This window comes from Eleutherodactylus coqui, chromosome 1, assembly GCF_035609145.1.
Source record: "Eleutherodactylus coqui strain aEleCoq1 chromosome 1, aEleCoq1.hap1, whole genome shotgun sequence".
Taxonomy (NCBI): domain Eukaryota; kingdom Metazoa; phylum Chordata; class Amphibia; order Anura; family Eleutherodactylidae; genus Eleutherodactylus; species Eleutherodactylus coqui.
Genome location: NC_089837.1, coordinates 346,280,338 through 346,306,069, shown reverse-complemented (window position 1 = coordinate 346,306,069; position 25,732 = coordinate 346,280,338). Strand labels below are relative to the sequence as shown.

Sequence of the window (25,732 nt, the reverse complement as noted above, 5' to 3'; positions counted from 1 at the left end):
GAATATTGTTCACTAGTTAGAGTACAACGCGAGAACGTCATATAGAATCTGAAATCGCTAAATAATGTTCTTATAATGAACCCAGGATGTAAATTCTACATGTGTGACTCTGTACAAGTAGGATTGTGTCACATTGCTGAAATACATTTTTGTTCTGAGAATATGGGAATGACAATAAAAAAGTTTTAAAAAAAAAGTAGTAAGCCTTATGCTTAGAATACAAAAACAAACAGACAATGTAGTAGTTATTCTTAACCGCAACTTTATTAAAAAAAAGAAAGAAAAGTCTGATGCAACAAATATTTTTGCCAGAGTAACAGTATACTAAAATCATTAAAATAAGCAATAAAATATTAAAACAATCATCTCCTATTGCTTGAGGAACCCAACTAAAAGTTTAATCACAATACCTCCCCCTGGAAAAATAAAGTATTTTTTTATGGAATTGCAGTTGGACCTGCAATCTGACAAATTCCCTTTCAGGGACAATTGGGGTGTCAACTTAAAAGTACAATGTAGAAAAGTTGCATGACTTTTCCCATCCTGATGTTTTTCTAAACTTTATATTCACGCACAACACATATGAATCAAATACTAATGCAAAATTGTTTCCCAAGAGATGACATAATTGTCAGCTAGCACCCGGAGATGTCCTTCGTTTTATTTTTCCTTTGAAAACGTGTATCTACAGGATCAAAGCCTCTCTCATTAGAACCAAACAGAGCCCAGGTGGGAGTTTTCGCAATGTAGTCCAAGGCTGTGAAAGTCTCTGTCCCTCTACTCTTCTCATATGTGCGGATCAGTTCTTGAAATCTCTCATAATCAATCCAGGTCCACCACTCATTATCAATCTTGAACTGGAGGAGACAAGTATTAAATGTGAGAACAATAAGAGAACAACAGGAGGAAACATCCATCTTATGCCTTTGGTACATTGTTAGAAAAATGGAACTGTATGAGTAGTGGCGGAAAATACAATATACAGAAGGATAACGAACTCCCTAATAACACACGGTACAGAAATAATCCAACGAGATTCTGTAACGAGTGAAGAAAGATTCTGGTGCTTCATATTTCTATTCACATCAAATTTGGTAGAGAATGAGATTTAAATTGCCAATAAGTAACTACATAATGCATTAGGCGATGTGAATGTCGCCCTAAATGATGCAGACCATGGAAGCTTCAGTCTGCAAGTTCAGTCGCTTTATCTTCACACCAGATTAAACAATAAAATACTCAAAAAAATTATTCATCTTCCATAAAGAAATAAGAAATATCACATTTAGAAATTTGTACATATTCACACATCTACACATGTAAATTCACATTCGGTGATAGGTACATATTCATGTAGCTACAAATGTAGTTTCTGAAGAACTTGGACAAAACATTTTGATACTAAGTATTCTGATTCTAAATTTTAAACACATTTCTGGAAGTGGAAATGCAGCAATGAAAACATTTTTAAAGGAAAGAAGTTACACTAAGTATTTAGTACATCACACTGATTTACTGTAATACCGTATATATGGTGTAGTTTTGCATTGGGAAATTTATTATTCTTCTAAGAAGAGATTGAAGCTTTATATTAGATTTTAAATGTAATGACTGCACTTTTTCCTCACTTGACACCTACCCTTCCTTCTAACAACATTTAGGTGACTAAAGGGTACTTTACACAAAGCGATAACACCAAAAATCTTGCTGAAAACCCCAAATTAGAGTGTCCGCCCATGTGCATATGACTGCAGAAAGGGCACTGGGCAAAAAAAGAAAACTATGCAACTATCGTCAGTTTAAACAGGAGCTGCTTAATGTTAGAGCGACTGTTTATTGTGAGTGGAGGCGGAAGGGCAGAAGAGATCCCGGCCTATTCTACCTGCATTCACTTGAATGAATATTGCTTTTACGTAAGCACAGGAGCAATATTCAAGCAGCAGTCCAAGAGACAACTGTTGGACTCTTACACGCCCAACAGCAGTCCCATGTAAAGGGATCTTATTCTTAAATCCCTGCTATCACATACTATGAAAAACCCAAAATAATTTCTACTAAACTGCTGAGTTGAGAAAAAGATATTAAGAGGAAACTCTAGTATAGAATAAAAATGTTTCCCCCCTCTGTAATAATACACTAGTCTTTTAAAGCCTTAATAAATATCGTATTTTTTGGACTATAAGATGCACCAAGGTTTAGACCATGGAAAATAGGATAAAAATATTTCATTAATTAAAACTTCCCTAGTAGGGTAGAGAAATGGAGGGTTTAGTTTCAAGTGGACATGTATAGCCGCAGTGGCCCCAATAGTAATCATGCTCCCACTCAGTGCCCCCCATAGTGATAGCGGCCCTTGAGTAATAATTGTCACCCCCAGCGGCCTCAATAGTAATGGTAGCCGCCAGTACTCCCAGTAGTAATAGTGGCCCACAGTGGTCCCTGTAAGTAGGCCCCCAGTGGTATCAGTAGTAATAGTGGCCCCCAGTGGTCCCTGTAGTAGGCCCCCAGTGGTCTCAATAGTAAGAGTGCCCCCAGTAGTCTCAGTAATAATGGTGGACCCCCATAGTCCCAATAATAGTGGCCCCCAGTGATAATGGTCTCCAGCTAATGCTAGCCATGCTAATGAACTACAGAGCCACTATATGAGGATGTCATCGTAAGACAACCCCTTTAATGCTATGTTGAAGTACAAGTCTTTGAGCTTATAGGTCTAAAACATAAACCTAAACTACTGAGAGATCCTGGTGCAGCGTTGTCTTGGTACCTTGTATGGGATCAAATCTACATCACAATCTGGTATTGAACTGCTTTGAAAGATGGCAGATTTGTATTTGTGACATGTCAATCAAGAATGATTTTTCCAGAGTTGGCTGTATGACCCAGAGAAATTTCTTTGCAGAAACCCAATGAAAGTATTTACACAGCAGAATTCCCCTAGAAGACTACATATGCGTCGCAGTTTTCACTTTCAAGAGCAAAAGACACTCTAACATAAATTGGGTCTGTATATTGCAATCAGGCAGGCATTTTCAAGGCTATAGCAAGCTCTTACAAGACTTCCTCCTCTGCTCTTTTTATTGTGCTTCTCACATAATCACCTCCAGAATTTCTCCCATGCATCACTTATACTCTAGAACTCACTATCTCAAGACATCAGACTTTCCATCATCTTGGAAAGCTCCAAAATACCTAAACACCCATCTCTTGAGGAAAACCAACCAAGAGTAATCTTGCTTCCACTACTACATAAGCATCTTTACCCTCATCTACTATCTCTTTTTTCCTGCTTGCAGACTATAAGGCTGGGTTCTCACACGGCAGAATCCCGCCGGAAATCTTGCGGTTTGGCTGCAGCAGAAAAAAAAAACGCACGAGATTTTCGCCAGGAAAGCGCTGCTTCAAAGCCCACAGCACTTAGCCCCGGGTTTTGGAGTGGCTTGGCAGCACGCTTTTCTGCTGCAACCGGCGCTCCCGTAGAGAAGAATGCGCTTGCAACGGGAAAAAAAAAAAAAAAATCGCCATGCTGCAGCCAAGGGAAACCGCGCCTCTGACAAATCTCACCAAGGATTAGCGGGCGCAGGCAGACCTGCCGCAGCGAAATCCCATACGGAATTTCCGCGCAAATCCACCCTGTGTGAACCCAGCCAAAGCCATCAAACACCGGGTCCTCTCTTACTCTGTATCAATTTGTTGGTCATTTAGTACATATTTATTGTTCTCTATATAGAATATATTTACAAGCTCCCGATTTAATTAGTACCGCTCTTTGGAATTGAAAAGCATAAACTTTCCAAAAACTTTTGGCATGTCATGGTGACGTGAGAAGTTTTGATCACTAGGCTAGGGTCCAAGAGCCGAGATCCCACAAATCACTAAAACAAACAGGCGGAAGCAGTCAGCTGAGCTCTGACCCTGTTCGGCTATCACCGCAAGCGGTGTATGGACTTCATAGACGTCTTATGGAGCCTGTTTACCAATCTGAGCAGTGACAGAAAACACCAGCCAGGCACAGCGCTCAGATTAGCGCTTCTGCCTGATTTAGCAACCGGTGAGGGTCTCAGTATCTGGACCCCCACCAATCAAAACGTCTGTCATGTCAGAGATTTTTAAAAAGGTTAGTTAGCCTTTAATAACACTTTTAAATCTATAATTTGCCATCCATTCACAGATGCAGCAAACCTGTATGAAAGCCTGTTCCTGCTCTTCTGTGACCTCTTGCACCTTTAGAGCACTTTCACGCAGCAGCTTTCCACCACGTTTCATGTGGATTCCACAGATTTCACCTTTTACATTGCAAAATCTGCACCAAGTCTGCAGCCTTCCCACATCAAAATCCTTGGTGAAAACCACACCATTTGGTACTTTTTTCTGCCACTGTGGATCTTCCGTAGATCTGTTCTTTGTGAACATACATTTGCAATTCTGTTTTCTGTCAATCCTAAGCATGTTGCTCCCAAATATACCAATACCTACTTTGCGTATCTAGATTAGCAGTACTAAGCACAATGAGAGGTACCCTTATATCACAGGATTTTTCCTTCATTTTACTATTTTTCTACGCCTTCAAGATGATATAATCTGTTAATCAAATATTAACCCCTTCACACTCCAGGGCGTAAGTTTACGTCCTGGGAGCAGGGTACTTCCCGCAATAGGGCGTAAACTTACGTCCTGGGGATAGCGCGAGATCACATATGATCCCACACTATCCCGCAGCGGGAGCCAGCTGTCAGTCACAGCCGGCCTCCTGCTGTTAACCCCTTCCCTGCCGCGATCTAAGTAGATCGCGGCAGGGAAAGAGTTCACAGAGGGAGCGCGCTCCCTCTGTGTCTTCGGCCGGCTCTCGCAATCCCGGCCTGTCACCATGGCTACAGGACACCAGACACTGGCGTCCTGTGTTGCCAGTGCCTGAGATCGCTGTATAAGCGATAAGGCATGGCAGGGCAGTAGCCCTGCCATGCCTTATCACAGCGATCATCGGGGCTGTGGTGAAAGTCCCCCAGATAGGCACAAATGTTGTAAAAATAAAAAATAAAAAGATTAAAAAAATGAATTTAAAAGAAATTTAAAAAACCTTTTTTTATGCTTTTTCTCAGATTAGCATAAAAAAAATGTAAAAAAAATTAAAACCCCACATATTTGGTATTGTCGCGTCCGTAACGACACGTACAATAAGTTGCACATGCTTTTGACTGTGCACAGAAAAAAGCGTTAAAAAAACGCTAAAAAACTGAGGCAAAATGCTAATTTTTAGCATTTTGCCTGACTAAAAACGCAATAAAAGTGATCAAAAAAGCCATATGTACTGCAAAATGATACCAATAAAAACTAAAGCTCGTCTCGCAAAAAATAAGCTCTCATAGAGCTCCATACATCAAAAAATAAAAAAGTTACAGGACTTTGAATGCAGCGATTTAGAAAAATATTTTTTCCAAAAAAAGGATTTTTATTGCAGAAAAGTGGAAAAACCTAAAAAAAAATGTAAGAATTGTGGTAATGCTGTAACCGTACCGACCCACAGAAAAAATGGAATGTCTTATTTATGCTGCATAGTTAATGCTGTAAAAAAAAAATAAAAATCTATGGCAGAATTGATGCGTTTTCTCTCCCTGCTATCATCAAAAAAAAAAGGTTTACAATATAGTCAATGTACCCAAAAATGATGCCGATAAAAACTACAGTTCGCCACACAAAAAACAAGCCCTTGCACGGCCACGTCGATGGAAAAATAAAAAAGCTATGACTTTTGATAAATGGAGAAAAAAATCCGCCAAAAATCGTTGCATCCTTAAGCCCAAAATAGGCCATGTCCTTAAGGGGTTAAAGCAACGCCATTAGAACACGTTGGTTATACAGATGTGTGATCTTTGTCATCTAAGCATAGCAATTAATATGAAAAATTCCTAAATTATTAGTATATTTCAAAGTGCCACACAGTTCCTAGAAGAGGCAACTGATAATTCAGAGGTCATAGTTTGCCATAAATGGCATTCTCCAGGCCCCTCTTGCACTATTTTAGTGAGTTTCACATCACAATATCCTAAGGCAGATAATTCTATTGTCTCACTGCTCTTACAGTAAAGAACCTCCTATGTTGGTGTAGAAACCTTCTTTCCTCTAGACGCAGAGGATGTCCCTTCGTTACAGTCACCACAATGAGGATACCCTCCTTGGACCTTAATTAAATAAAGCATAAGTAGTGGACAACCATCGACACAGGCCAGATGTGTTATGTCTCAGACCAGGCTTTAGTTCTGTAAGAAAACATGCCCAAACTATGGTTTTCTCAACCCATTAAAACTTAATTTGTGATATTATCAACAAATATGTCAGTATCGTACCAGAATCCGAGCTTCTGTGAGGTTTTCAAACGTGGTGTTAAATGTGCATGCCAATGTGCACTTACCTTGGACAAAGAATTATCACGTTTACTGACAGTGAAACTACTTGGAATACTATATACACAATCTATTGGCTGGACCAATGGGTATTTGAAGGTCTGAAGGTTTTTTTTATTTCTAATACCCAAGATAGAAATCTTTCTGCAGTTTCCCACCATTCTACACAGAAGGAAGTTTCCCTCCTTATAAATGAATGACATAGAAAAGAGTTAACCCCCTGTAATGGCTGGTGATCACTTTCAGTTTCTCAACAGAGAAGCTTCTTTGGTTGTCCCTTTTCGGAAGATGTGCCAGGAGGTATGAACAGCCATCAGGATCTCATTGTTCTTCACTAAGACTGGTCTTTAATTTATTAGTTGGTAATGGCTCTCTCTTCTCTGGGGTTTATAAATAACAGACAAAACAAAATATCTGTAACTATTTGTATTTTGCTTTTATTAAGTATAAGCCAATTTGCATATTCCGCACATACCCAGTGGCTTTCATGCCATAACTAAGGGCACCATGACAAAGATCATAGACAGCAACATTTGTCCTACTATGGATTTTATGTACAAATTCTAAAAGCCTAAATTCTCTTCACCATGTAGCTGCTGAAGTTTTATCTATTCTGCATTTTACTTCTCTGGCACATACAGGAAAACTAGAACAAAGGTTTTTGTACTAATGATTAAAATCTAGCACTTCATATTAAAAAAAATTACCCAACCACTAATGTTTTTGTACTGTGCAACAAAATATTACTTTTGGCTAAAAGGAAAAAGGGCTCCATCTTAATGTTTAATCAATGAAGAGGAAGCAAGAAGAAACGCTTTTCACTGTGCTGTGCCAGCGAGACCCAAACAAGCAAATCCGTACATCTGTAAACTGTACAACATTCACCATGTAACTAATCTCTCAAAGACATTATATTAGACTACTTTTTGCATAATGCTTTGGTAATTGGCCCTTAGAATCGAGAGTCTGTGCGTTCCATTAGGAAATGCCAAATCATTTTTAAAAGTAATAAGGAGGATGCTGATAAATTTCGGCTTAACACAAGAGAACTACTGTAGCCAAGCGGATAATAGACAGAGTGCTTACTTAGCTACAACATAAAAAGCAAAGGCCTCTAATATAGCACAATGCTACTTGATTCCAAATGTGAAGGGTTGGCAAGATCTTGGCTCTTTCCATTAAGGCCATTGTAAGATGTATGCCAGAAATAATGGAACAGAATATCATCAGGAGAGTGGCTGTGACATTCACATTGTGAAGGTGAAATTCCTTTACTGGAAGCCAAAAATGCACCCTTCATGCTCTGGCACATTAGTTACAATGCCAAAGTATTGAATTTATGGATGTGATAAATGGTTGCAGCACGCTGGTTATATGTTAGAACTCCTTTAGGGTGAATGTTAGATGCAAAAGTCACTCTTTCCAGGAACCCCCTGGAAATACGTTGCAAAATTCTACCAATGTAGCAAATGATAAAATCAAAAACTTCATGCTTCCACTACAAAAATAGCAGCAATGTTTCAGACTTTGTCAAGTCGGGTACAAATAAAATTTTTGATTTCATCAATGCTCACTGAAAGCGGTCACATTGGTGGAATTGTGAATTTATTAATGTAGCACTCATGTACAATGCATACAAGTTTAAGGGCGAGTTTGGACATAGTGGATTTCTCCCTTTGCATTGAGAATTCTTAACTTCAAAGCCATGTTGTGGATCTGAAAAATCTGCTACATGTGTTGTTCTGTACCGTCTCATAAATTTGTGAGTGCAAAAACCACAATTAATCTGCCAACAGGTTAATAAAACAAGACTTATAAGGAGACAGCCTCAGGAAATAAAGAAATTGTTAATGACAACAATTTATTACCTTTCCTACAAAAGAGCGATATGAAGGAAGACAATTCAGCAATATAATAGCTGCTGCTTTTAGCAAGGTGCATAAAACCTGGTATGGCTGATAGGGGACAGATGACCAGAGGGGGGTGCCTACAATCAGCCCACTCTTGTATCCCTACCTACCCTCCCCCCTGGGTTAAGCCCCAGGGCGACAACTGGGCGGCGGTCCCACAGGGACCCCAAGGGAGAGACACAGGAGACGGATGATCAAATAGCCAGGCCAAAACCTACCGACAGCGAAACAGAGGGTAACACAGAGAGTAGTCAGGGAAAACCGAGTCAAACCGGGAAAGCACGTGCGCAGTGCAAAAGGAGCAAGACAGGAGTGGAGTCAAAAGGCATAAATGGGTCAAGAACCAGAACAGACAAGAACAGTATATGCGGGTGCAAGCAGAGCTAAGTCTAACCAAACACTGGTAACCTCTGGTAGCACTCAGCAGCTTTATATGTGAAAGTCCCCGCCCAGACAGGGCGGAGAAAGGTGACACGCCTATGAGGGGATGAAAAGACAGGCTCTCCCTGGGGCCGTGTACTATACAGAGAGCCATGCGGCTGGCCGGAGGGAGCCTGTCCCCGAGCACGTCAGGGCAGACGCCGCCAGCAGGAGCGGGCAACCACCAATATGGGGGAACCTCGATCGCAGCCGCCTGCACTGACACCTGCGGAGCCTGGAGGAGCAGAGCGCGACCGCCGGCCGCCAGTGCCCCCAGCAATAACCCTATACCTAACAAAACCTATTTCTGCTGTGGCAGACGTTCAGTAGAGAATCCACACAGAAAATCTGCAGCTAATGCGCCATGTGTGAACATGACCTAAATACTGTATGCACTACAGGACATGCCCAATATACTAGCTCTGTTCTGGTCCACTATCCGGTTACTAATGCATTGGTGTCCCTATAATTCAGTGAAATGTATGAAATTAAAGTAACATGAATGACCTTGTTCTTCAAAGAGTATAAAAGTAAGAACTCACTAAGTGCTGTGAATGTAAACTTTAATTACTTTAATATATAAAGATAATATAAAAAGAATGTGGTGCTAAAATGACAACACATAAAACTTCAAGACACCATCCCTGAAGATGACTCAACTTTTAAAGGCTCTCTGTACCAGAGCTTTAGTTATAACAAATTAAATTCGGGCTATCCATGAATATTGATATGGCATATGACTAATGCTGCTCAGAATTCTTAGCACCAAAATTTGGATGGGGAGAATGAGTTTTAAAGGCATTGTCTGGTTGCCAGAAAAAAATTTAATTATAGGTGCAAATGTGTTAAAATAACAAAATAACTTACCTGTCCTCTGCCTTGGTGATCCAGCGCTGCAGCTTCACTGCCCTTCCAGTCTCGTGGTGGAATGGTTACCACTAGAGATGAGCGAGCGTACTCGGATAAGCACTACTCGCTCGAGTAATTTGCTTAATCCGAGTATCGCTGTGCTCATCCCTGAAGATTCGGGTGCCGCTGCGGCTGATAGGTGAGTCGCAGCGGGGAGCAGGGGAGAGCGGGCGGGAGAGAGGGAGAGAAAGATCTCCCCTCCGTTCCTCCCCGCTCTCCCCTGCAGCTCCCCGCTCCGTGCCGGCACCCGAATCTTTAGCCCCAAGCACAGCGATACTCGGATAAAGCCAATTACTCGAGCGAGTAGTGCTTATCCGAGTACGCTCGCTCATCTCTAGTTACCACTTAACTGCTGCAGCCAATCAAAGGCTGAAGCAGTCATGTTCAGTACCCCTGGTATCACCGTGCGATTCTCAGTTACTGGGAGTCACAATGCCAGGAACACAGCACCTCACTGATGCAGCCTCTGATTTGGTTAGTTCTGATCTGATAGCTTATTCATATACATGTACATTCATTGTAAAAAAAAAAAAAATCAAGCACCCAGAAGACATTGTTGTAATCAAATCAAACTTTATATGTGTGATTGTAATGTTAATATAAAAGTGTTATTAGAATATGAGAGCAAAAGGGTCATTTACTGCGTAAAACTAAACACTTGAAGGGAGGCTCTGGTATCCTGTTGTACCGCCTCTAGCATGGATACAAGATGTGATACGGGCAGGCATGGAGGCTCTAGTACCCTGTTGTACCACCTCTAGGTTGGATACAAGATATGATACGGGAAGGCATAGAGGCTCTAGTACCCTGTTGTACCGCCTCTAGCTTTGATGCAAGAAGTGATAGGATCGACCATGGAGGCATACAGGTTCTGTATAATATCCTGCAACATTTAGGTCCACATTTGTTGTAACGGAGTCTTTAGATGCAAAATCGTAGGCCTTCAAAGTTCGTGTCACAGATGATTCCATACATGTTCTATTGGCGAGAAGTCTAGCGACCAGGCAGGCCAAGGAATTGTGGCAAATGTTGTGGAGGCATTTCTGGGACATCATTGCTGTGTGTGGCTGAGCATTATCCTGCTGGAAAATGCCTCCTGGAAGCTGCCATGAGAGGCAACACAACTGGCTACAAGAGATCCTAAACATATCTCTGAGCTTTCATTGTCCCTTGTACATATACTAGTAGTGATCATCTGTCTTATGCGATGGTCCCCGACACTACCACAGCAGCAGTGGGGGCAGCGTGAGGCTCCACAGCAAAGGCAGAATTGAAGTGCTCACTACTGGGTCTCCAGATACGAACATGGCCATCATCAGTGCCCAAACTAAACCTGGATTCATCACTGAAGGCAACCTGGTTCCACTCTTTTGCAATCATATAGTGAATAACGCAACTGGACTGTTAACGGAGGCAACAGTGGGTGGGTATCAAAGACAATACATGTAATGGGTGCTGTGAGCAAAAAGCCTTCAGCCAAGCACCTGCAAATGATTCTGACAGACACAGAGGCCTGTAACGATGGTGCCGCCTGTCTCTGGATGGCAGACAATTGAACCGTTGAAGCTGCTCCTGCTTGTCGGATGTGCAGATGATGTTCTCTACTGGTGGTCTTTGAAGGGTGTACTGAGCCGGATTGCCGTGTGTGCATGCCCTCACGCATCCACTGGTCTAAACACCTCCTAACAGTCAGGTCAGAATGGCCCCGGTGACAGACAATTCATCAATATAACCACCCAGCTTCTGGCATTCCAATCATAAGCCCCTCTCAAATTCTGGTAACTGGGCAAAATCTCTTTGATTGCATCGTAGAGACGTCTAGTGGTCAACAAGCTCTACACAAGCAGAAGAGGAGATCCACTACACACAAGGAGCCTTGGAGAGACTTTTTATAGACCTAGGGTAGAACCACTTTTAGGGCCTCAGGTGGCAAGACCATTCATCTAATCACACCACAACTCTAATCATTTGTGTATCTACCTGAGATGTAACTGCATGCTGAGTTTTGCAGCAAAACAACAACTCCTAGTGCTTAATATATACTTTTTTTTTTTTACAAAGAATGTAGTTTGAATTTAGCATTTAAAAGGATTCTCTCACTAGGACAACTTTTTTTCATTTGCCCTCTATGAACCAAAGCAGAGAACGGTTATCACGCCATTCCCACAGCAGAGGAACTGCCTGTCCAGATGTGATTTTCCCCAAGGATAACAGCTGATTCCTGTGCCAGCTTCTATTTAAAGAGAGTTGCCTTCATGAGCCAACCCTTTAATAAAGTATCCCCACTCCCCTAAATACGCCATGCATGATTTGTCTGACACAAATAACAGTTAAGTGCTCTATTGCCAAGGCATTGCAACTTATTCATTAAGAAAATCCAGTGCATCTTCCTTGTCACAACTTGTATCTTTATGCCGCATGTCACTCACTACCTTTGATGGAGAATGTAGTCTGTGAAATCTGATGAGTGATCTAGAGTTCTGTAAACTGTCATTTCTAAGAATGATATCGATCAAACCGAAATTCTTCGAGACTCCAGTAATGCGCCAGCCTGTGCAGCGGAGCTTTTGCTGCGATCTTATTATTTCTAGGTTTTTATTCCCATTTCGTTTCCAAAAAGAAAAAACGATTTGTTCCTTATCAGTAGTTTATGGTAATGCAGAAGATGACAGAGGAATGTATTCTACACGCAGCTCCCCACTGAATACTGGAAGATTCACTTAAATGATATTACGGCTGTCAGTCATTGCACAGTCGCCTTTAAATTAATAACCACATTAATTCAACAGCTGTGAACAAATGCGCTCTCGTGTTTGGACAAAACTTGGAATAACCTTGCAATGCACACAGCAGGCATAAGGGGAGGGTCTTGGCAAATATCAGAATTACAGGTAACACTGTCCATTTTTCATGGACATGGGATAAAGTTGCTGTTTCTCAACGACAGAAGTAGTGCAGTTAGCCATATGTCTTAGGCCTCATGTCCACGGGGAAAATAAGAATTAAAATCCGCAGCGGATTTTAACTCTTTTCCCGCGCGCGGATCCGCACCCCATAGGGATGCATTGACCACCCGCGGGTAGATAAATACACGCGGATCGTCAATAAAAGTGATTTTAAAAAAAATGGAGCATGAAAAAATCTGGACCATGCTCCATTTTCATGCGGGTCTCCCGCGGGGACGGCTCCCGCGGGCTTCTATTGAAGCCTATGGAAGCCGTCCGGATCCGCGGGAGACCTAAAATAGGAATTTAAAAGCATTTACTCACCCGCAGCGGGCCGGGAAGGTCTTCTCTTCCTCACGGCCGCATCTCCCTTGCTTCGGCTCGGCGGATGTGCCCGGCGCATGCGCGCGGCACGTCGACGACGTGCCGGCGACGTGCCGCCGGCGTGACGAATTCATCCGCCGGCCGAAGAAAGAAGATCCGGCCGCGACGCAGAGAAGAAACGGAGCGGATGGGAGGTGAGTTTATTCTCATTTATTCTTATTTTCAGCGCTCATGTCCGCGGGGCAGGAGGGACCCGCTGCAGATTCTACATGGAGAATCCGTAGCGGGCCCGATTTTCCCCGTGGACATGAGGCCTTAGTCACAGCACCAGTAAGGGTCACCAGTGGTGCAGTATGTCGGCCTCGGACTTTAATCCTCATTGATTTGCATTGAGGTATTCAGATGTGTTTTCACGTGTGGAAAAAAAAATTGCAGTATGTCTTCTTTTATTCCGTATTAAGCACTGAAACTGCCCATTAAAGTCAATAGGATTGTGCAAATATAAAGTGAATATGCATGATACGTGCATATTTATACACGAAGGCAGGAGAAATCTATTAGACCATCTCGCGTTTTTTTGTGCACATGAAAAACGCAGTAAATACTTCTAAAGAAAAATGCAAGAAGGGTCAGATACACTAAATATGCAGTATGTGAAAATGAAATGCATTTCATGGACTGAAATTACATACGCTCGTGTGAAAGAGCGCGAAGTGCAACTACTCCTTAACATGGCTTGGCAGCTAAAAAGCACTAGGATGGTGTTTCTCCCCTTCCATCTCTTTAGCGCTAAGCTTCCTACCTTGGCTAGGGTCCCTGGGTAGGGCTGTGTTACCACCTGTGAGTTGTTGAACAGAGTGGTGTGGGGGAGTGCGTTGGAGCTGCAATTAGGGAATACTGTTCCTATGAATATATGTGCTTCATCTGCAAAAATATTTATGTAGGGGGTACAAGAAAGTAACTTCAACAGGATTTCCAGGACTCAACATTTTCCTGGCAAAACATTGCCTGCAGCATTACACTATCGGTACCCCAAAACGTTTGGTACCGTGTTAGCCAGTAGAGCAAAATGTGATTGTTCCCAGTAAAAGAAACCAAGGCTTAAATGGAATGGATCAGAAGAGGCATCTATATAAACACACATACGTATAATAATAATCATCTTTATTTGTATAGTGCCAACTTATTCAGCAGTGCTTTCAGCACTTACGTATAGAAAGGCACAGACATGATGTGATTAATTTGCACTTAAAACAATACCAGAACAGAATGAGTAGAGGAGTAAATAATTAATCCACTAATAAGAAATGTGAATGTTTTATGGTCTCTAAATTGATGTTAGCAGGCCAGCGTCATTTAAGCCTGAGGACCCTGCATAGGTTGGAAAGCTCGCTATAACCATGCATTATTGTTAGCCATTAAAAGGTATCATATCTACAAGATTACTTGGTTTCTCTTACTGAGAACAATCACACTATCGGTACCAGATTGCATCCTCATGCCATCTCTTTCTCAAGTAAGTGACACATGCACCCAACCAACCACATGATGTAAAAAAGATAGCCACTCTCTTCCATTGCTTCATGGTTCAGTTCTGATATTTATATGCCCATTGAAGGAACTTTTGGCAGGAAGTCAAGACACCCCCTGCACACCACCATGGCATCTCCTTTTTTGCACCTGAATGAAATGGAGCAATCTGAACAAGGACGAACAGTGTACTATAGGAGAATATTTGGTTATTTTTTCTTAAAGCAACCCTCTGGGCCTGGACAAACAAAGAGGGTCGCACCAGCTACACCGACTACCTGATCTACACTGTACATTTTTATGCATCATTAGTCTAAGGCCAGCTGCACAGGACCGGGTCAGATTCCGGATGCGGGAATCTGACTCTGTGACTGGCCATGACCCTGCGTACCTGTATTCTTCATCTATACTGAGCATGGTCCGGATAGCTCGCCATTGGACATGCGCAGTACAGATTTTCCTGAGCTGTTGCTAGGTGATTACGTGGAATCGGCGACCTTTACGCAATGTTAATTGGGGAAGGGCCACGGGTTGGACACCACACAAAAATAGAGCATGCTGTGATTTCCTTCCTCCGGGAGTGGAAAATCACAGTTGATTTCTGATCATGTGCAGGAAGAAACGGTTTTCCATAGCATGCCATAGATGGTATTTGCTACAGAACCAATGTGCATCAGGTAGTCAGAAAAGTGGTGCAGTCATCATTGTTTCTCCTGGTCTGGAGGGTCGCTTTAAAATTTATTGTATGCTGGATTGAGAAAGCAATATAAAGGAAACATTTGAAATGTGGAAAAACTGTTTGTTGTGCAGTGTTTGATTCTTGTGTTGGCATTTGACTGGGAGGTAGAGAGAGTCTGACTACACAGAAGCTAGGTGCTAGTTAAACAAACGGGTTGCCCGATTTTATATTGACACCCTACAAGATCTTACATTTTAGATATGTTCTAAGCCAGCGGTCTAGAAATCATAAAGCCCTTGTCAAAGTCACTTACATCCTTGCTCTTGCCCATTTTCCTGTTTCAACACATCATCTTCAAGAAACACTTGCTGCTTAATGTATTCCACCCCTTGACAAATGTAATGAGCTAATCAATGTAATTAAATTCACCTGTGTAATTTTAATATTTTGGCTGGTGTGTGTATTTATGTATGTATACACACATGCACGGATTCCAAATCCCCCAGGACACAAAGCATGAGTGTTTAAAGTGATTAAATATTGAGCCTTCAGATATATTCTTCAATCTAATTTTGATGTTACAACCTTTAAACACAACTCTCCAACTCTGAAGTGCTATACAATTTACATTGGTATAAGCAGTTCTCTACACTCAGATCTCAAAATCAGCCGTGAATTTTAATCAGACCTGTTGGTAACAGAAACTCATTTCAGTTCTTGACCAATCTCACCAGTGCTATCAAGTAAAAATATTAAACTGACCACATTTAAAATACACATTGTAAAAAAAAATATCCATCCCCTAGGAGTTGTCAGAATCAAATGAAACTTTCTGTGAATAACTGTAACTGATATATGTAAGTGATTACAATATCAGAGCAAAAGGATCATTTACTGCAGAAAACTGAATACTTAAAGGGAGGCTCTAGTACCCTGTTGTACTGCCTCTAGCTTGGATACAAGATGTAATACGGGCGGGCATGGAGGCTCTAGTACCCTGTTGTACCACCTCTAGCTTGGATACAAGATGTGATACTGGCGGGCATGGAGGCTCTAGTACCCTGCTGTACCGCCTCTAGCTTGGATACAAGATGTGATACGAGCGGGCATGGAGGCTCTAGTACCCTGTTGTACTGCCTCTAGCTTGGATACAAGATGTAATACGGGCGGGCATGGAGGCTCTAGTACCCTGTTGTACCACCTCTAGCTTGGATACAACATGTGATACTGGCGGGCATGGAGGCTCTAGTACCCTGCTGTACCGCCTCTAGCTTGGATACAAGATGTGATACGAGCGGGCATGGAGGCTCTAGTACCCTGTTGTACTGCCTCTAGCTTGGATACAAGATGTGATACAGGCAGGCATGGAGGCTCTAGTTCCCTGTTGTACTGTCTCTAGCTTGGATACAAGATGTGATACGGACGAGCATGGAGGCTCTAGTACACTGTTGTACCGCCTCTAGCTTGGATAAAAGATGTGATATGAGCAGGCATGGTGGCTCTAGTACCCTGTTGTACCACCTCTAGCTTGGATACAATATGTGATACAGGTGGGCATAGAGGCTCTAGTACCCTGTTGTACTGCCTCTAGCTTGGATGCAAGATGTGATACGGACAGGCATGGAGGCTCCAGTACCCTGTTATGCCATCTGTAGCTTGGATACAAGAAGTGATACGGGCGGGCATGGAGGCTCTACTACCCTGTTGTACCGCCTCTAGCTTGGATATAAGATGTAATACGGGTGGGCATGGAGGCTCTAGTACCCTGTTGTACAACCTGTAGCTTGGATACAAGATGTGATATGAGCAGTCATGGAGGCTCTATTACCCTCTTGTACCACCTCTAGCTTGGATACAAGATGTGATAGAGTTGGGAATGAAAGCCTTAGTACCCTGTTGTACTGCCTTTAGCTTGGATGCAAAAAGTGATAAGGGAGGGCATGGAGGCATACAGTGGCATATTGGTCGACATTTGCTGTAACTGAACCTTTAAATCATTCAGATTCGTAGGCCGTTGAAGTTGACATCCCAGATGGTCCTATACATGTTGTATTGGTAATGAATCTGGCGACCGGGCAGCCATGGAAGTGTGACAATGTTGTGGAGACATTCATGTGATACCCATGTGTTTGCCGCCGAGAATTATCCTGCTGGGAAATACCTCTTGGAAGTCGCCATGAGAGAAACACATGTGGCTGCTGGATGTCCTGAACATATCATTGAGCTGTCATTGTCTCTTGTGCCACTACTGTGGGTGACTGTCAGATCCTCACACCAGCAGTGGAGGCAGTTTGCTGCTTCAATGCAAAGGCAGAATTTAGGTGTTCATTCCTAGATCTTCAGACATAAACATGGCCATCGTCAGTGCCTAAACTAAACCTGGATTTGTTGCTGAAGACAACACTTTCCTTCTATATAACTGTCCAGCATCATAATTTATGACACTACTGCAAACATAGGCGACAGTGGGTGTATGTTAAAGGCAGTACATGTAAATGGCCACTGTGAGACCAAACAATCCTCTCAACTGGTGGTCTGTTGTAGCTCGGCTGAGCCCACTCGCCTTGTGTGCGTGCCCTCACATATCTAGTGGTCCCAACAGTCTGGTCAGAATGGCCCAGGTGACTGGCAATTTGTCAATACGACCATCCAGCTTCTTACATTCCAATAATATGCCCCCTTTCAATCTCTGTTAACTGGGCGAAATCTCTTGGATTGTGTCATAGAGGCGTCTAGTGGTCAAGAAGCTTATCCACTGCACACAAGTAGCCTCTGAGAGCCTGTTTATAGGCCAAGGGTTGAACTACTTTTAAGGCCTGAGGTGGCAACACTGTTCATCTAATTACACCACAACTCTAATAATTTGCATATCTGCCTGAGATGTAACTGTATGCGGAGTTTTGTAGAAAAACCCCTCCTTTTAGGTGCTTAATTTAAAAAAATTTCTATAAAGAGTGCAGCTGGTACAAGACGTAATAGCCAATATAAATATAGACAAGACCCAAAAAAAACAAAAAAAAACAAAAAAACAGCAAACACCATCAGCAGCAAGTCTATCATTAGCCCTTGGTGTGATGAAATGATGCTGGTAGATTGTCACCCATCTTTTCATGTCAATCTGCCACCTTTCTGGTCTGGGGAAAATGGTATTTCCTACCAAGCAGAGCTTATCAATATTCATTCCACTGCCTTTCACACCTATACCAAAGAGGTCTTTGATTTCATTTGTTCCTTTTGGGACTGGCAAAGAAGCTCTTTGTTACAATAATAACAAAGTTACCAAGTCGCATATCATGTTTGGTATCCACATGTAGGTAAATTCATGATGTGAAACATGGCGGTCATAGCTTTCCTATTGGAGTGCCTCCAGCGGAAATATGGCCGAAATGTTCAATTGGTTTTTCATCCGGGAGACCTGCGCATCTATTCAGCCAGCCCATCGACTCTGTCACAAAGGGGCAGCGGAGGTATAACTCAGAGAAGGCTTTAAAACCAAGAGGGATTCCCTCTGCAAAATATCAGACCCAGCAGTTGCATCAAAATGCAAGGCTGTCCACCTTTCCGCATGCTCCTCACCCACAACTATTTGGAACAACTTCATAGACTGGTATTACCTGTTTTATGTGTGTTTCCATGCTCTTTACTCTTTTGCAAATATCTCATTTCATATAAGTTATATCTAAGCACTGCTAACCCTTTTTAGAATAAAGCTTTAAACTTATTTAGTCATCTTTAAGCGATGGATGTGTGAGTGGTTGTTCATCAGTGTTTTGCACCTGTTACCTCCCCCATATAGCATTTCCCTCCTGCATGCTGCTGAGAACTGTTCTTTGTACCTGCCCTTGTAAACTTATATCAGAAAGGTCCATACTACTAGTAGCCAAAAAAGCACTAGAGAAAGAAATGGTGTGCCATTGGACTACTGGGAGTCCTGAAAACAATGAACACATACTGTAGTCTAGTATATTTATGAAGATAGCGCCTTCCCCAGCCACCCGGCAATTCTCATGACGGTGATCAACAGACTGTTGTGTATGCATATGTATGCAGAAGCCTGTGCATCACCGTCCTGAGGAGCAGGAAAGGAAAGGAACGTAGCTGAATGCCACAATCGTTTTGTAGTATGAACCTGTACATATACTGCTGTTCCCTTACACAGGGCAGCACATTGACACAACATGGGGGAGAATTATTAATGCCTTTATGGCGTAAAAAAGTAGCACAATTTGGTGGAAGCCCTGTATGCGTAAAAATCGTGCAACTTTTTGATTGGTATCAGAGTAAAGAAGACATGGCTTGGCAGGCAGAGGCGTGACCGACACATTTATGTATAATTTCATCAGAAATCTATCCTAGTGTAGATTTTTGTGTAGGAGCATGAAGCTGACAACATGTGCATAATATAGGAAGAGGTGTGTGATTTTTTATATATCAGGTGCATTGTGTGCCAGCAGGGATAAATTTAAGACCGACGTACGAAGTGCTGATATAAAAGTACGAAGTCTTAATAAATCTCCCCCTATGTACACTTTAAGCCTATGTGGCCCGCAAGTTGGATAATTAAGGACTGGACACGTATGCCACTAATGGCATGTTCCCATCACATTTGAACACTAAGGGCCCCTTCACATGAGCGTATACCCCAAAACTCTTGCCTAAGCAAAACGCATCTGCGCTGTGTATGATGTGTTTGTGTGTGCTTATTACTACTGTACTTTTCGCACGGACAGAGCCATTTCACATGACCGAGTGTAGAGAAGGGACAGAAAGAACAAAGCAGCTGCTCCATCCCTTCTGTGATCCCATAGACCTTAATGAGCGTTCTGCCCGATCATTAAAGATCTTTGACTTTTTCAAACAAACTGTGTTCATGTGATAGCCAAAGAGATAACTAGAAAACATTCAAATCACTTTATTTACCTCAAATATTTTTTTTTTATGCTGAAAAATCCCTCTAAAATGCTGGCCACTAGGGGGTCTCCCTTACTTCTAATTTGCTTATTTGTTCACTGCCTGTTGTCAAGTCATGCCCATCTCAAGCAATAGAGTTGGCAAGGTGCTAAACAGGAAATGGAGAAGGGTGATGGTTCTTACTGCCCACAGTAGTCTATGGAGAGAAGGGGGAGGAGGACAAAGGAGAGAGACTCACATTTGCTGCAGCAGCTAACTGGTGTCTTTGACAGCAAGTGAAATCACATCTACAATGCTCGGTACTGCTGCGAATGTGTACAGAGAGAGAAAAGGTTATTCTGCTCTTCTCTGAGCAGAGGGAAACAATTTAAAATTGGATATAGAGCCTGCAGATTGAAAAACTAGTGAAAAATAGAAAATACAAGTCATATAATGGCCAGAAAGTAATATTCCTCATGTAGAACAAGGGTCAAGAGGGGTGCCATCTCTCCATAAGGAGAATACCCAAAAGGTGTGGGGAGACACCTAGGGGGGCGAGTGGGTCTGGGAAAGGCATTGTCTCCTCCCAAGGAGAGAACCAAGAAGGGGTGTGAGAAGACACCTGAAAAGTGAGTTAGGAGACTTATAAGGCTTTGCACGCTCCTCCGGGTAATTTATGCAAATAAGGAAGATGGAACAATATCTCTGCAGCGCCATCTACTGGATGGCAGCATTCCTTCAAATCAATGTACGACTTTTTTAACAAGTCTGTAGAACAACTATTGGGAATAGGAAACAAAGCCAGAAAAAAACTACCCATTCACCCCCTCCACACACTTTTTGGGTGCTCTCCTTAAGGAGAGACGACATCCCTCTTGACCCACGTCACAGGCCTCTCACCAGCCAAGCCAGAAACCTACTGCACACTGATGTAAAACACACAGTAGCTTGTTCTGAAAAGTCAGGCCTACTATATTCTGCATTAATGCTGACACTTACACATCTGCTGCACCTGCACAAAACTGGTATTAGTAAAGCAAGGTTCCAGTACATTAGAGTTGAAAAGCAATGCATCACAGAACAGATATACTCTAATGGTAAATAAACACGGGGAAGATTTGTCAAAACTAGCCCGTGGGAAACAGAAGAGTCGAAATTACAGTCAAATTCTAGTTCTCATATTTCAAAGGGCCTTTTGGAAAATAATTGGTTGCTATGGGCAACTGAACTCCTTTATTACACTAGTTATGATAAATATCCACCAAAGTTTAAATTGCTACCCAATGTAAAAAAAAGAATAAATATAATCAGAACTACAGGAAACTGATATATTTGTCTAACAAGACCCTAAGGATTCCAAGATTTATTCGGCATATGAAAAATGCTTTAAAAAAAAAACTGAACAACTCGATTGGGTTTCTTTGGTACCTTGCATTATTTCAGCTAAACTACCAACACTAAAACTTAACAGTACAAACACAATAAGCGAGCAATTGCTGGAAAATGCTTATTCATACTGCCTAAAGGCCTGGGCAAATTTTAGGCCAAGTCTAGGACTTAAAAACAATGACCTATTCAAACAATTTCTTGCATATGTTCCATGGATCCTCAAGATCAGGTTCAAAAAGGTCTTCTCCTGCTACTTTTCTTGCAGCCACAACAATGTCATCCCACTGCTGCATGTGCTTATTGCTTTGATCTCACCAGGGTTTGTACAAAAGAAGTAATCAGTTGTCATCCAATAACTGCTGTATGAGCTCTATTGTGCTTATATAAATGTACATTGTGAATGTTATTTTTATGCTTGAGAAAGGCGCAGAAGTGCGCCAAAACTCGTTGCATTAGTGATTTAAAATAAGTACGGTTATTGAACCATTAGACCCGTGGGTCTTGATATTAGGAGTTTGTGGAAAGTACTTCCATACCTAGGTTTAGTAGAACTGAGATTATATAAAAGATTTTTGGGAAAAAAAAAGAGGCTCAACATTAGTAAAAACTAAGCTTAAAATAGGATAAAATGTTTTATTCTAGAAAGTACCTACCTTTTTATGAGCAATCAGCATACAATTTGAATGTTCATGTTCACATGCAACTTCGTAATCTGTGAGCATATCTGCCAACTCTTGGACAAAATGAACAACTTCTTCATGCCAAGGCACATTTGCCATGGTTAAATTGCTAGCAGAACTCTCTCCACAGTAGGTCACCCCCTATAAGAAACATGATAACTTTACTAGGAATCATCTCATCAATATGCAATGTAGACATACAGTATAAAAGTTTATCAAAAAATGAGTCTTAGGCCGCCTGCACACAAGCGGATTTGCACCGCAGAATCCGGGGCAGGCATGATCTATTCAGGTGTCCGCTGTCAGTGCTGCACCAACCCTAGTGGACGGCACTTGTAATGGCAGGTACAGCTGTCACTGATGTTAATGCGAGCTGCGCCTGCAATCACCACAGCTGTAGCATACACTCTGTACCTGTGTGTAGAAGCTTTGGAAACAGGTGCCTGATCACCTGATCGGCGGTCTCTATTCGATCAGCTGATAGGATGGGTCATCAATATTATTTCCATGGAAAACTCCTTAATATATGTGTGGAGCTCTTTCACCTCTCCTTCTGATCTGTCCAACCCCATGTTCCGCAACAAATACCCTCCATAGCATGCTATGAAAAAGTTATTCTTCCTGCACACAAGTGGAAATCAATGGCGGCTTCTGCTCACGGAGGAAATTTAAAAAAATAAATAAATAAAAAAAAAAAATAAAATCGCTCCATTTTTCTCTGGATTCCGTGTGGACGGCTTCCATTGAAGTCAATGTATGTTGTCCAACCCGCGGCCATTCCTCAATTAACATTGCGGAAAGGTCGCTGATTTTATGTCATCGCCTAGTGACGGTGCGGGAAAATCTGTACTGCGCATGTCTGACGGCGAACCGTCCAGACCATCCGCAGTACAGAAAAATTCAACGACTGACAGGTACGGACGGTCGGCGGACACGGTCAGGGATGGATTCTGCTGTGGGATTCCACATGTCATATGCAGGCGGACTTTTACAGTAGTATTATATAAGCCACATAACACATTTTTACTCACATAAGTATACAAAAAAACAACTTTCAACTCCGTCTAGTCAGAGATTTAAAAAAAATGCAATGTGTGCCTGTTTTTCATAACATCAGCAGATATCACCAGGAATATAATGAAAATACACAAAATAAAGTTTACATATTTAATGAAAGTGTTTATATGGGTTATTTTTTTATTAGATTTGTCCAGATGAGAAGAGAAAGTAAGAGAACAGGGCATTCTAACATATATTAATAACCAAGTAGATTAAGTAACACTTTCCTCTTCCTAGAGAAGTCCTGGCAACTAATGACCACTGCTGAGAGTGACTGCAAATTTATGATTACAAGAAAAATCCACTGCGAGGTGAAATAATCAGCTGCAAATTTATGGTGCATGCATAAAATAGAAACCTCCACTGCGAGGAGAAACAATCACAGCTAGCAAACAGAAGGCAGTCAGTGAGTGATGCCTTCAATGTCTGCAGAAAAAGATAGAAAACCAAAAAACATTCAAAAATAATCAGGTTTATTAAAGTACATGAGACGAAGTTAGAACCTCTAAAATATACCAAAATTGTGCTTTACAACAGATAATTAAAGAGGTTTTCCAGGGAAATACAATTGATGATCTATCCTCAGAATAGGTCATCAACAGTTCATTGGCTAAGATCTGCCACTCGCCACCTTAGACAATCAGGTGCCCGCTGTCATTGCTGCTCCAACCCTAGTGGCGGGCGCTTGTAATGGCAGGTGCAGCTGTCACTGATGTTAATGCGAGCTGCGCCTGCAATCACCAGAGCTGTAGCATACACTCTGTACCTGTGTGTAGAAGCTTTGGAAACAGGTGCCTGATCACCTGATCGGCGGTCTCTATTTGATCAGCTGATAGGATAGGTCATCAATATTATTTCCATGGAAAATCCCTTAATATATGTGTGGGGCTCTTTTACCTCTCCTTCGGATCTGTAGGGCTGCATTGTATTTGCATGGACTGTGTATTAAATGGACTCTCCGATTTCAGGACAACATTCTGTACTGGGGTCGGAAGGGTTGGGGGGTATATTACCTGTACTTGTTCTTCTCTGCCATCCATACCATTTGCCAGTTCTGGTCCCAGTTTTTGGCCTTCAAAGATGGCCACTGCAATTTACTATCTAGCTAATTGCACACTGTGCACTGCTATCTGTGAACAGTGGTGACAAATCAATCATAAAGCAGGTATAGTGATTGGCAATCTAACACTACCAATGCACCATGGGTATTAGGGAGTATGAAGATTGCATCGACCATCTTAGACAACTGAAAATGGAACCCGAAACGGGCAGAGTGAACGGATGAATTTTTTCCCAAAAACCGGAGGCTTGCTTTAATTACCCGATGTATGTAACCAATATCAAAACCTGACGAGATATCATGTCATTAATAGTAAAGTTTAGTTCCACATCGTATCAAGCAAATACGGGGAGGTTAGGTGAGCGTTGCCTTTCATTGCAATCCCTCCAGTGTACGTTGTTTTGGTGCTTTTTGAGGTTTTTAAATTTGTCTCGTGCTTTAATAAGCTTCATTTTTTATATATTTTGTGTTCTTATATCGTTTTATGCAAACATTGAATGCATCACTCACCAAGTGCCCTGTGCATCATAGTTGTATATGGTTTGTGTCACTGTTTGTATTATCTTTTGTGTTGTGCCAGTCTATTCATAATTTTGTTTAGCAGTAAAACCAATCACATTGTAGCCCTTATAGAGTAAAGGTGCATTTAGAAGGAATGATTATCTTCCAAAACAAAATTATTATTTTTTTAAATCGCTGGATTGGTTGAATTTGAACAATAATCGTGCAGTGTAAACACAGCCAACAATCGAACGATAAACAATAATTAATTCGCTTACCGCTCATTTCATGCAGGCATGAAAGTCATTGCAGGCTCATTTGCTAATTGTTCGTTTTAAATGCCGATCTTTCAGTCATTGTCACTTAACCCCTTAACGACCAGCCCATAGTGTTTTTACGTCCTCCCGAAGTGGGCTTTATTCTCGGAGGACGTAACATAGAGCCTATTGTGCTCCGTGGTCGTGGATATACCCGCTGCCCATACGCAACTACATTGTGTACGGGCTGCGGGTACCCGCGTCATCGCTAAGCGACGGTGCGGGAAATACAAACAAAAAAAAAGGTGTACTGCGCATGACCGCCCGTGTAAGTACGTAGTTATGCGCAGTACATTACTCGGCCGTACGCAGGGTCACAGCCGGGCTCACAGATGGGATCCGCTGCGGGCCTCCGCAAGCAGATTCCGCCTACGGCTGCGTGAGCCTGGCGTTATTCAGACCGCTACCTGTAATACGTATTTTACAAGAAGCCCCGGGAACGCTCGCCTTCATGCAGTTCCAGGAGCCGCTTGTTGAGCGTCTTCTGTGCGAGACCGCTGCACCTCATCAAGCTTACGGAGACTCACGGAACGCCACTTTTCACACCCCGTCCCTGCCACTAAGGTCACGAAATACCCCCAAAAAGCATGAGAGGAGGGGGGATACACGGTTTTATTGCCCCATGGGCCCATTCCAACCAGCCTCCGTAATTACCCCTGTCTTCGGAAATACCACACAGTTTACATTATTACTTTTATCTAAGATTTGCGAACGCCAAAAA

At 42.1% G+C, this 25,732-nt stretch overlaps 1 protein-coding gene across 1 annotated transcript in view; it reads right to left on the bottom strand.

The window, feature by feature from the left end:
* Nucleotides 1-245: 245 nt before the first annotated feature.
* The window catches only part of LOC136576799 (S-adenosyl-L-methionine-dependent tRNA 4-demethylwyosine synthase TYW1-like), a 178,983-nt gene continuing 153,496 nt past the window's right edge, over nucleotides 246-25,732 (bottom strand). The window contains exons 15-16 of the mRNA XM_066576380.1: nucleotides 22,048-22,215; nucleotides 246-857 (exon numbers count right to left, since the gene is read on the bottom strand). Coding sequence (XP_066432477.1) covers nucleotides 636-857; nucleotides 22,048-22,215 — 390 coding nt within the window. The 3' untranslated portion in view covers nucleotides 246-635. The remainder of the gene's footprint in view (nucleotides 858-22,047; nucleotides 22,216-25,732) is intronic.